General features: G+C 42.4%; 1 protein-coding gene across 1 annotated transcript in view; it reads left to right on the forward strand.

Annotated features, from left to right (window-relative positions):
* Nucleotides 1–6390: 6390 nt before the first annotated feature.
* The window catches only part of CREG2 (cellular repressor of E1A stimulated genes 2), a 29286-nt gene continuing 21795 nt past the window's right edge, over nucleotides 6391–13881 (forward strand). The window contains exons 1-2 of the mRNA XM_081068824.1: nucleotides 6391–7171; nucleotides 9553–9722. Coding sequence (XP_080924950.1) covers nucleotides 6755–7171; nucleotides 9553–9722 — 587 coding nt within the window. The 5' untranslated portion in view covers nucleotides 6391–6754. The remainder of the gene's footprint in view (nucleotides 7172–9552; nucleotides 9723–13881) is intronic.

The following is a 13881-nucleotide window of genomic DNA, read 5'->3' on the forward strand; positions in this document are numbered from 1 at the left end:
CAGAAAGACAAGCACACCAAACTTTCGTTTATGGTAATAATAGCTATGTCCACATAGATCTTGGAACACAAATTTTCACTCACGATGATGTTAATGGAAGGCAACTAATATTCTGGCAGTAAACAGATTTTCCGAAAACAGATATTTGGTCGAAATGGTACAGCAATATGTTCCAAAAATTAAGTATTTGTCATGTATTTATTCTTTTACTCAGTAGCCTTTAAGCATTGGGGATCATCAGTGAACAAAACAGGCAAATCCCTGCTCTTAGTTGACATTCCTGATAGAAGACCAACCCTGAATTAATCAACAAATAAAAGCCTAAGATTTTAGGTGGTGGTTACTATTATAAGTGAGGAAAATAGAGAGCAATGGCAATGCAAGGCTTTCAAGCAATGTCTCTCTCACAAGGCATAATTTGAAAAGAGATCAGAAGAACGTGCGGGGGGCTGGGAGCGGAGGAAGGGCAGGTGCGAGAGTCTTCCAGAAGGGTGGGAGTGTGAATCAGAGAAATGAAGGAGCATGACCAGGAAGCCCCATGCCCCCTTAATGTTAATGGCCATGAATTTTAAACAATTGAGAGTTTCAAAATCACTGGTATCCAGGAATATACCAGGCTCATTGAGTTGAACCAATTCATCAAGTGAAAACAATTAACATGCTGGAAAAAATATACAACATCTTAAAAGCATCAAAAATCTGACGTGGTAGAAAAAGAATCTCCAGGTAAAAATCAAAGAGAAAGTGGAATATAGGGAGATGAGCTAAGCACCAAGCCTACTTTTCCTGGTCCACACGACTTTGAGCTTCACATTTGATGACTTCTTCAGTTAAAGAGGGAAGTAGTCAAATACCAGACTCACCCAGGGTGCGGAGTCTAACAGCAGATCTCATAAATGGGAACACCCAAAGGGCTTCTCATTCCAGGTAAGGGTGAATCAGAAATAATGTGCTCAGGAGATGCCAGAGGAAGTCACTGAATATATCAGGGTGCAGGAAAAGCTGTCACTCTCCCTTCTCCTTTTCTCCCAGTCCCTAGCAATCACTCCTTTTATTGACAAATGATATTCTATTGTATGACTAGACCACATTTTATTTGTGCATTTATCATTTGATTGACGTTTAGGTTGTTTTCACTTAACGGAAAATATGAATAATGTCATTTCTACTTGAGTAACAATTGTTGGTTCATATGCTAACTGGTTAACCTTTTTAAGAATTGCCAAACTGTTTTGCAAAGTGGCTACACCATTTTATATTCCCATCAGAAATGTGTGAAGGTTCCACATTTTCACCAATATTGATCATCTGCCTTTTTGTTTATAAGCATGTTAGTAGTGTTAAGTGGTATGTGTTGTGGTTTTGATTTGCATTTCCCTAATGACTAATGATGTTGAACATCTTTTCATGCGCTTATTGGCCATTTGCATGTCTTCTCTGAAGAAATGTCTATTCAGATCCTTTGCACAATTATTAATTGGGTTATTTATTTCCTTGTTATTGAGTTGTAAATATTCTTTGGACATGCCAGATGCAAGTCCCGTGTTAGGCACATGATTTGCAAATATTATAACAGGAAATGTTTTGCTATGTCTCTGCAACAGAATTTTTTACCTAACCAATACTCCTTTATCACACGTAAGTAAAGTATCAACATTCTTAGCCCAAATTCAGGTTTCTCTACTTACCTCATAATGGCTTCTTTCTTTTTTTAGGAATTTTTTTTAAACTTTTTAAATTAGTTTTAGGTGCACAAAATAATGTAATAGTTAGACATTTATCATTTATTTCCCTCACACAGTGACAACCCCCTCTCAATAATGTCTTTTAACAGTTGGTCTATACATTGCATTTTGTCTTATGTCTATTAAATATTTTCATATCTACAACCACACACCCCTAATTTTTAACGCCATTTATTTGTTGAAGAAACTGGATTTGTGGTGCTATGGAATGTTTCATTTTAAGTCACATAACTTTTCCATTGTATTCTGTATTTCTATAAACTAGAAGTTAAATCTAGACATTGGTAGATTTTTATTTATTTATTTTTTTTTTGTATAACGCTTTATAGGTAGTGCTATATCTGAACTCCCTGTAATGGGCTGAATGTTGGTATTCTCCCAAAGTTCATGTTGAAGCCCTAGGCCCCAGTGTGATGGTTTGTGGAGGTTCTTAAGCCCAAGTTGTTGCATATACCAACAGTTTGTTTCTTGTTATTGCTGAGTAGTGTCCCATGGTATGGATGTACCATGGTTTGTTTAACCAGTCACATGTTGGGAGGCATTTGGGCTGTTTCCAAGTTTGGGGTTATCACAAATAAACCTGCTGTGAACAGTGGTGTATATGTCTTTGTGGGGGGACCTGTGTTTTTATTTCTCTGGGATAAGTGCCCACGAGAGCAAATGCTTGGGAGTATGGTAAATGCATGTTTCATTTTTTTAAGAGACTGCCATCATTTTTCTTGCTGATGCTTAAATTATTCCATTGTTTGCTAGTGGAAGACTTTTAAAGTTGCTGCCTGTGTTCTGTTGACATGACCCACTAGTCTTTTCTAGCTTCATATTTTTCTTACTTGAGAGGACATCCCAGGCTCCTCTTGTATATTTCCAGCCTTGAAATTGAGCTGTGTTACTTTTGACTCTTCTTCTCATTGTCCTTGACAATGTGAGTGGGAAGTACTGGGTAAGCTGCAAGTCTGCAATCTATTTACCCCCACTCCTAGTCAAATCTTTTTGTAGTATTTGCTGATATTTGCTAAAGGGAGAGTCCTTTTTATAGGAGCACATCTTGATGGCTCAGGATTGCTTATAATGAACAAATCAGAAATCTGTAAAAAATGTTACTAAGCCAAGTAATTGAGTTCCTATTCAAAATAGTCCCTTCTGTGTAAGTGACATGACCTCATGCATCATTTAGGGACCTCATGGGCTACTCATCTATAGCTAGTACGGTAATAGAATGATAAAAATGATTCTGGGAAAAAACAGTTTGACAGTGTTTCAGTCTGCTTGGGCTGCCATAACAAAATACTATACATGGAGTGGCTTAAACAGCAGACATTTATTTCTGACAGTTTGGAGGCTGGAAGTCCAAGATCAAGGTGCTAGGCCATTCAGTTCCTAGTGAAGGCCCTCTTCCTGGGTTGCAAATGTCTGCCTTCTTGCTACATCTTTACACAGCCTTTCCCTGGCCTATACATGCAATAGGGCAGGGCTGAGAGGGAGAGTCTCCTTTTCATATAAGGTTATGAATCCCATCGTGAGGGCCCCACCCTCATGACCTAATCTAACCCTAATTGCCACCCTAAGGCCCTGTCTCCAAATACCATCACATTGGGGGTTAGAGCTTCAACATATAAATTTTTGAGACACAAACATTTAGTCCATAACAGATAATTTCATATAAACTTAAACATATACCTACATGATGACCCAGCAATTCCACTCCTAGGTATTTACCCAAAACAAAGAAAGCATATATTCTTAAAAAGACTTGTATAGGGTATTTATAGTAGCTTTATTCATAATAGATAAAACTGGAAACGACAATAATACCTATCAATAGAATAATGGGTAAACCAATTTCAGTATATTATTCATTGTAGTCATCTACTTGGACTGCTATAACAAAACACCATAGACTGGGTGGCTTGCACAACAGAAATTTATTTTCTCACAATTCTGGAGGCTAGGAAATCCAAGATCAAGGTTCCAGACAATTTGGTTTCTAGTGAGAACTCTCTGGTTTGCAGATGGCCCACCTTCTCACTGTGTCATCACATGGCTTTTCCTCAGTGTGAGTGCATAGGGAAAGAGAGAACTCTCTGGTGTCTCTTCTTATAAGGGCACAATCCTATTAGATCAGGGACTTACCCTATGTCTGCATCCAAACTTAATTATTTCATTAGAGGCCCAATCCCCAAATACAATCACACTGGGGGTTAGGGCTTCAACATATGAATTTTGGAGGGACACAAACATTCATCCCATAACAATAAAATATAGCACAACGACAAAAGATATAAAAGACACGATAGAGATATTAACCAAGGAGAAGGCCTGAAATATGTTTCCAAGAATGAATAAGAGGTCATGTTTATGGAGATAATTGTTGAGAATTTTCCAGGACTGATGAAAGACACCCAACAAATTCCAAGAAAAATAAAAGAAAGGAAAGAAGGAAAGAAAGAAGGAAAGAACTCACACGTAGACACATACCGAAGACATAGAGAAGAGTTTAAAAGTCATAAGAAAAATAAAGAGAGGTTATCTTCAAAGAAGTGACAGTAAAACTAAATTCGGACTTGTCAATATCAACAATATCAAAGTGGAATGGTAGCTTTAATGTGTTGAAAATATACCTACTAGCTTGGAATTTGATACTCAGCAGAAATATTTTCTATGAATGAAAGAGAAATACATTTTAGACCAACAAAAGAGAGCTTGCCACTAGTAGACTTCACTAAAAGCAGTTCTAAAGGATGTACTTCAGTATGAAAGGCATGATCCAGAATGGAAGGTCTGAGATGCAAGAAAGGATTACGAGGAAGGAAATTGGAAAGCACGTAGCTAAATCTAAATAATCATGGATTGGATAAAATAAACAATATTTGTTGTATTAAGAAAATTACAGCATCAGACAAAACAATAATAATGTGTATGGCAAGATAGTCTTCAACAAAAAGTAATGGATCAATTTAGACAAATAGACAACATAAACCTCGACCACAAACAAAAATTATCTTTAAAGGATTATAGACCTAAATTTAAGAGGTGAAACTATTAAACTTCTAGAATAAAATATCTGAAACATTTTTCAGGAGCTTAAGGCCAGGCAAAGATTTCTTAGAAAAGATACAGAAAGCACAAACCATAGAAGAAAAAACTTGATAAATTAGATGTCATCAAAATTTTAAATGTTTGCTATTCAGAAGACATTGTTAAGAAAATGAAAATGTAAGCCACGGACTGGGAGAAAATATTTGCAAAATGTATACATAATAAAGGACTGGTATGGAGAATAAATAAAATAACTCTCACAACTCAATAAAAAGAAGACATACAACCAGATTTTTAAATGACCAAATATTTAAACAGATACTTTTCTAAATAAGATAAACAAAGAGTAAATACAGGAAAAGCTGCTAAAAATTGACAGACACTGGGGAAATGTAAATAACCGTGGCAGCATCACAAACAACACAACAAGAATAATTCTCACAAATGGAATTTGACTGAAAGTGGAAAGACACCAAAAATACATAAATGATTCCATTTATACAAAGTTCAAAATAGATAAAACTAATCTATAATATTTAGGGATGTATACACAGCAAATACATCTCTAAAGAAAAACAAAGAGACATGGACCACAACTGTCAAGATAGTAATTACCTCTAGGAGAGGAGGAAGGGTGTGGGGGAGGGGAAGGCATAAAGAGAGTTTCTGAGGAACTGGCAACATTCCCTGTCTTCCTTCAAATGACTCTTTAAATTGTACATATATATTTTCTGCATATGTCCTATCTTCAATCAAAGTATTTTAAAACCATTATCGTATGGATTGATGAATGGAGAGAGGAATGGATATGCACAAAAATGGCTTTGAATGGAAGGGGACAGGAGGTGATGAATGGAGTGGAGGATGGGATAGACAGTGGATCATCTGGTTCCCGCAGAATGTAACATTTGCCACAATGTTTATATTTTAAAAATTTAGTGTTAGTTCAAGTTATTTTCATCTATGACAAATTTGAAGCCAGATTATTAGCCTCTAGGTAGAAAATCTAGAGCAGAAAATGTCTCCTTTGGGCCAGATTATAGATACCGTAATACACAGAGGTGAAGGAGCATATAGTGTAGAATTATTTTGATAGTTACACATTTTTACGATTAAAACAGCCCAAATTTCCATCAATAAGAGAATGTTTTTAAATTGTGGCACATTCATACAATTTTCTGGCTATTCCATCCGGGGTGACATTCTCTTTGGGTGCTGGCTAGCCTTGATTTTAGTTTATATGTAAACAACTTGATTCTGCTTTTAGAAATGGCGGCAATGCCCTCCTGTCATAGCTAAGTGTGAGATGGCCATTGTCCTTAACAGAGAAAGAGAAATGACTCTGATATCAGACGGACCTGGAGCTAATCTTACCTTCACCAGTGACTCAGTTTCCTCCTCCATAAAATAATGAGAATAATCCCTACTTGGATCTATCATCAAAGTACAATGCTTGCTCCATGCCACGCACCGTTCCAAGCCTCTCCACACATTAACTCGTTTAATCCTCCCACCCATCACCCCTGAGTTAGATGCTATTTTCAAACGGCGGGATTGGGGCACAGAGAGGTTAAGTGCCTCGGCAGGCGCGCACAGCTGGGGACTGGAGGAGTGTATGGAGCCGGGATGTGAACGCCCAGTGTCTGGCTGCAAAGCCTGTGCCATCCAGCGGGAACCGAGCCCACGCCCAGGCCTGGCACCCGCCGGGGACTCTGCACACGGCGACGGCAGCGCGTGCAGCGTTGGAGTGGAATCCGGTCTTGCAGCAGCCTCGACTTTTCCCAGCGGCGCGCGGCTGCCAGGGCGTCCCCGGAGCTGGCGACCCCGCCCCGGAATCCTGCGCCGGAGGGAAGCGGGCTCCGGCTCCCAGCGTTCGCCGCCGGGGGGCGCTGCCGCCCTGGTCGGCCGCTGGCGCGCTGCTGGCGGTCCCCGCGGTCCCCGCGGTCCCTGCGGCCCCACGCGCTGCCTGCAAGATGTCGGTGCGCCGTGGCCAAAGGCTGGCGGGGCCGGGGACCCGCCTCTCCTGGCTGCTGTGCTGCAGCGCCCTGCTGTCCCCGGCCGCGGGCTACGTGATCGTGAGCTCGGTGTCCTGGGCCGTCACCAACGAAGTGGATGAGGAGCTGGACAGCGCCTCCACCGAGGAGGCGATGCCCGCGCTGCTGGAGGACTCGGGAAGCATCTGGCAGCGTGGCTTCCCGGCCTCGGCGCACAAGGAGGACGCTCACCTGCCGCCCCCCGCGGGCACCGCCCGCGCCCGGCCGTCCCCCGCGCCGCCCGGGATGTTCTCCTACCGGCGCGAGAGCGGCCCGCGGCTGCGCCCCAGCACCGCCCGCTTCCTGGCCCACGCCAGCGCCTGGGGCTGTCTGGCCACCGTGTCGGCGCACGAGAAGGTAAGCCACCCCGCGGGGAGCCTGTGACAGGTGCCTGCCTCGCAGTGGCCTGGCCCCCAGATGGCGCGCCCAGGGGACGGGAAGATGCTGGCGACCACTCATCTCCTAGGATACAAGTCTAACATGTGCCCAGTGGGCTGGATTGGGCGGTGGGCACCCTATAAATAAAGGAACCAGACTGTGCTTAGGTTCTCCTGGCGAAGTGGGGGGGGAGGGGAGGCGGGGGCTGACGGCCAGGCTCCCTGCTGGGTGGTTGGGGACTGAAGCGCGCAGTCCTAGAGACGTACGATAACCAGCGCCTGACCAGAGACCTGGACAAAAGAAGCCACCTGATGTCCTTCAGCATCACAGGGTAGGCGTGGATCAGCCCCTCCCAGCTCACAGCGGCCGCCTGCAGACCTGCACTTCCCTGTCACCTACTGACACCGAACTGAATTGGGGGGGACTGGGAGAAAGACATCCCCAGGGCCTTGGTGTAAATTTACATCTAAAAAAATGGAACTCAAGAATTTTTCGGGAAAGGAGGCTTTGAGTGCCAGGTGTGTAAATGCTGGAACGAGCTGTTATCAGCTGCAGATTTTATTGTTCAGTTCACAAATATTTTATTTGCCTGTTAGACATGATTCTACCTTAGGCTGAAATGACATGGATAAACGATGAGATTGTAACTTTCATAAGTATACACCCTCCAGAATGCTTTTAGGACTGTAAGCGGGTTTTTCATTTGTTTGTTTTTGTTTTATAGGACAGTAATGAACTATTTACGTCATGCAAAATAATAATAATAATAATAATAATAATAATAATGTTTTATGTATAGGTTCTTGCCTCAGCCATGGTTCTCAGCAGCTCTGACACCGTGGCCAAGTCACTGAGTTCTCCACTTTACTTTCCTCATCTGTGACATTCAGTGGTTGACTAGGTAGTTTTGAGGGTGCTTTTTAGCTTAAAAAATTATCTAAATGACAACTTTATTCTGATTATGGTGATGCTCTTAACCTCTTTAACAGCATCCAAATCGTTTTTCATGGTTACATCTTATGCGCCTAAGATACACCTTAAGAAGATATCAAGCTTAAATACGAAGCTGATCTTGGTGTAAAACACAGATTGTTTCAAGCCATCAAAAGTACAGTGCCAATGTATTCAAGGTATTTTGACCCTTGACATCGTTTCTGGAGCTTTGTTAGTAGTTCTCCTTTCCAATACTGATATTTAATCCAAACTCAATAAATTCAGAGAACACGTGCCTGCCCTGTGTACAAAGCATGACTCTCAGCAATTTATGACAAGCTGAAAAAGAGAACCTGTGAATGAATTTATATTGCCATTTTGGAGGACTCTTTTACACTGTGGTTTTTTAAAAGATTCAAGCCATCCCTTATCACAGTTTTACAGTCTTGTCAGGCAGCACTTCAAAGACAAAGACAACCCCTGAATTCTGAGCTAAGTAAGAGTGAGGAGCACTCTGTAAAGGGCAAAGCTCATGAGATGGGGAAGCTGGACCCAGCAGGACTTGGGAAGACCTAAGAAATATTTGTCTATAGGTCTAAGAATTTCACCCACTCTACTAGATGACCAAAAAATGGTATAGCACATGTCTGAACTTCCTTTTAAGCTAACAGGATGAGAAACCAGTTTCCCATAAGGGGCTGAATTATATAACAAAATATTATTGATTACAATTAAAAAAAGTAACTAATCCATGAGAAGTGGTGTGGTCCTAAAAGAAGCCATAATAGAAAGTTCTTGGAATCCAAAGACCAGTAAAGATGTCAAAGCCAAGAATTGAATTCTATCCCCAAAGTTGTTAGAAACTTAGGGGAGGCAGTGAAGGCAGTGGGGCTCCCAGGGGCAGCGTGTAGGAAAGGTATTAGCACCCCTCCATAAATTTCATTACCCCTGCCCCAAATAACTTCCGATTTAATAAAGTGAATGTGTTGGCTCTGTACTTGTAGCTTCAAGAAGAATCCCCCAGAGGTGGCCGGTTAGCTCAGTTGGTTAGAGCACAGTGCTAATAACACCAAGGTTGCCAATTTGCTCCCCACGTGGGCCACTGTGAGCTGCACTCTCCTTAAAAAACAAAAAATAAAAATATATATATGTGTGTGTATATATATATATGAGAATAATCCCCTAATCATCCCTCCCAAGCATAATGTCACCACGAAGCTCCTCTGTAGAAATTCTGGAGCTACCCCTGGGTAAATGGGGCAGATTGGGAAGCACTGTGCCTTACTTTACTCTTTGTCAGGACCATGGTGATGCCATGCTCCCTTCACATCCCTGGTGCTATGTTTCCTGGCCATCGACACAAGCTAAGCTCCCAACACAAGGCAATCCACAAGCCTGCATTGAAAAAACGTTTTTTCCTGTGTTAGATCCCAGGACTGCCGTTTGGGAACTGCGTGCCCATCAGCGATGGACCCTTGAACAATAGCACTGGGATTCCTTACTTCTATGTGACACCCAAGGACCCCGTGGTGGCCAATCTGATGAAGAACCCCATGGCCTCGCTCCTGCTGCCGGAATCAGAAGGAGAGTTCTGCAGGTAGGCAAGGATTTGACCTCTCCATACACAGGTCTTCTGCATAAAGCAGAGAGGCTATGGGGTGGGTCCTCTCTGAGTCGTATGACTTCAACAGGGCCCTGACATGCAATGTGCTGTCTTCACCGACTTGAAGTGGAAAGAGTAGGATACCCTTGGATTTATTTATTAACAGAATTCCACCAGTCACCAAGCTGTGTGAATTGGGGCAAGGTACTTGACCTTTGGGAGCCTCTGTTTTCTCATCTGTAAAATGGAAAGAATAATCTCTACCTCATAGGGTTATTGAGAGTGCTAACCTAAAACTAAAAGGCCTTTCAAAGTGAGAGGCAACAAGCATTTATTTGAGATCAGTAAGAATAGCTATTCCGGACACATTGATTCAGGCAGAATACCAAATAGGATTCTGATTAGGAGACAAGGGCAATGGGTATTTATGAGAAAAGGAAGGGGAACAATTACATCAATAGAAAGAGAAAGCATTTCTATTGGTGCAGGTAACGTAACATCATGACGTCAATTCTAAACGGTGTTTTTATTTTTCAGTCTAGTAGTCATAATAACTACTTTCTTGCTATCTTTGCAAACAGTTCTTTGGGACACAGTGTTGGTTGGTTCAGGCCCAGTTCAAAGATTATTTTGCCCTGTTTTAGCATTCCAAAGGTTTGAGGCATAAACCATAAGAAGGCAGTTCCTCTGGGATGTCAGCTCCAACTCCATCTTAAAGTAGCTCTATCTATTTGACAGGAGGGTTGGAAATATTTGCAACATGTCTTGGACAATACTTGGTGGGAAAATGGCAGCTCTTGTTACAGAAAATGGTGGGGGGTAAGGGTGGGTTGGAAGTTGAAGGAAGAGCCAATGGTTTGTTTCTGAGGCACAGGCAGCACAGTGACTATTGTTTTTCAAATTAATTACTGTGCCCCCTTGGAGAGATGTGTGCAATAAAGACCTGAAATCCTTTCATACACTTTCTCAAAAAGTCTCTAAAAGACATTCAAGCACAAATAGAGCATTGATCCAACACCTTTGTCTGAATTCAAAATGTAGAGCTTGAAATCAACTCCTGCCAGGAGACACCTGCGCTGAGCTAGTGTGGGGGCTCCAAGAGAACCCCACCACCACCATCAGGAGCAGCAAATGCAGCAGGCAGCCTCAGGGGAGTCCTTTAACCCCCAGGAACTCAGTCATTTCACCTGTAAAATGTAGTGACACTTTAGGAACTCGAGTAAGATTCATCCCAGCCCCAAAATTCTATTATTCTTTACACAGAGCATGAAAAACATATCAAGCAAACAAATTTATTAGTTCTTAGGAGGGACATGGTAATAATCAAAATAGCAACACACTGTGAAACGCAGTGTGGCTGAGACGCTGTCACTTCCCCTTGGGACACTGACAGTGAGAGACTTCAGAGGGCAGGAGATAGTCCAGCTGGCCTAGGTCCCTACTGGGTATGGCAAGAAGCCAGGGAAAGGAACGTTTCCATTCTCGTGGAATGTTCTCCTTGTTCTTAGCCAGTCAAACTTGCTGTTACTGGAAGTATATTCCCAGGATACCTTTCTAAATGTCTGAGGTGTTCCTATTCGGGCATCTCGAAAGCAGTCATTATGCTGAAGCCTGTTGATTCCAGAACCCAGAGCACACCTGCTCCTGGAGACAGGCAACAGAGCACAGAGCAGTGAAACAAGCTGCTGCAGAGCTCGGGTGGTGGAAGGAATCGTCTACTGGAAGGTCCCAGGCAGACAGCTGCAGGTCTGTGAGGCTAGGGATGAGCTGGATTTTCCCTGTTTCATTCTAAGTGGGGAGACAAAGCCAGAACAGGGCCTTCCCATGTGGTGGGTCCCAAGGCCCCTGTGGACCAGGGCTCATGTGAGCCATGTTGGGGCTAAGGAGCCTTAAACCAAGGTCCGACAGCGAGGAAAGCAGAGTGGCCGCTAAGCTCCGAGACAAGAAAAGGGGCGCCTTCCCAGGCATTTCCTGTCCTGCCCACTGGGTGTTTCGGCTACCAGCTGCCTTTGCATCCATGGGGGTTAGCGCTGGTTACTGCAGAGTCTGCACTGGCACAGGCTGGTGAGCTCCACCTCCACCTGCACCCACAGCCCAGGAAAAGGAAGCTGTCCAACAAATAACAAACACAATGTAGGCCTTAGGGGCGAGGGGTGCAAGGTGGAGTCTACTGCACAGGCAGGCTGGACAGCCCCTCTGTACTTGTTTAGAACTTCATTTGGTGTGCGAGACAATTGTATACGTACTGTTATGTGTTTAATAAGCAGATAGATGATGGATAGATAATAGATACAATGATGGATGGATGGATGGATGGATGGATGGATGGATGGATGGATGGATGAGACAGACAGATGATGATGATAGATAGATAGATAGATAGATAGATAGATAGATAGATGATAGATTTGTGTGTGTGAAACTTTCACACATTCAACTATTATCTATTCTGACAACATATACTAAAGTTGCCCCAATTGACTTCCCTAGTCTACTCTCTATCACCTTGAATGCATCCTCAATCCTGCAGCCAAAGTAATCTTTCAAAACCCAAATCCAATCCCGGGAATAACAAATCCTTAATGTGGCCTAGGAGGACCTATAGTGTGCCTGATCCTTGGCTCATTGACTTCATATTTTATTTATACCCTAGTTGTATTAAGTTGAGAGCTTTAACCAGAAAGCTTGTTGTAATCAAAGCTGATATATGTGCTTGGCATGTAGCTAAGAAATACTCTTTTGTTGCCAGATAATTATTGACCTTTAACGTCGTGTGAGTTTAAGGTGTACAACAGTGTCAGTTTGATACATTTATACATCTTAACATGATTACCACTGTATTGTTAGCTAACATGTCACACAATGGTAATTTCTTTTTTGTAATGAGAACATTTAAGATCTAGCCTCTTCGCAACTTTAAAGTTTATAATACAGTACTGTTGACAGAATCACTCTGCTGTGCACTCATTCATCTTCCAAGTGTAAGTTTGTGCCCTTTGGCGGACATCTCCTCATTCCTCCCACCCCACCTGCCCCTGGTAAGCGCCACTGCATTTGTATGAGGTTGGCTTTTTCAGATTCCACATGTAAGTGATATCATACAGTATTTGTCTTTCTCTGCTGAGTTATCTTACTTAGCACAATACCCTCAAGGTTCACCCGAGTTGTCACAAAATGGCAGGATTTCCTTCTTTCTCGTGGCTGAATAATATTCCATTGTATGTATAAGAAATGCCTTTCACTCAGTAGCCCCCAAATGTATGTTGACGCATATATCTCCCCAAATTGATCCTTAAGTCCATTAACTGGCCTGTGTACTAAAGAGAAAGTTAGATCTAAACTGATATGGGTAAGGACATTGAGTTTCCAAAAAAAAATCTCAGGAAGTTTAATGATAAAGAAAATACACAGCAGATGGTGTTTCCTTAACTGAAGCTGGGAGAGGCCAATATCTTGAGAATAATGAAAGCAAGAAATATGTCTACATATTTTATAGCTGCACAAGGACCTTAAAGACTTTTTATTTTATTTTATTTTACTTTATTTATTTTTTTTAAGGAGGGCGCAGCTCACTGTGGCCCATGCGGGGATTGAACCGGCAACCTTGGTGTTATTAGCACCACACTCTAACCAACTGACCATCCCCAAGACGTTTTAAATGAATCTGTAAAATTCAGCGTGGGATAGTCCATCCCATCTAGTTATGGATTTTTCCCCAAATGCTTCATCATCCTGATCCTCTAGTCCCTGAACTTCCTGTCTCTAAAATGTCACAATAATCCTACCGGATTTAATTGGACACAGTTGTCATGACTCCCAGCCCAGGGCATATTGAATTGGCTGCTATTACTCTTCCCTTCCTCCTGGGGGAGATAATTTGGAAAACAAATATGACAGAATAATAAGTACATAAAAGTGCCTTTCAGTTCTGCAAAAGGACCAAGTTAGTTTCCCTGAGACAAAGTCACCAACAAAGTTCCTGAGGAAAATGAACTATCTGATCCACTTAGTGCCTTACTTTCGCCATTGGTGTACTGGAGAGGGCAGCGGAAGCTGTCTGAGGGCCTTCTGGGTCCATGGATGAGTGGAGGGAGGATACTCCAAGAATGATAAAGACAGAGTAGGCGAGAGCAGCACATCCAGATTGATACAG

This window comes from Rhinolophus hipposideros (assembly GCF_964194185.1).
Source record: "Rhinolophus hipposideros genome assembly, chromosome: 12".
In the NCBI taxonomy this organism is placed as follows: Eukaryota; Metazoa; Chordata; class Mammalia; order Chiroptera; family Rhinolophidae; genus Rhinolophus; species Rhinolophus hipposideros.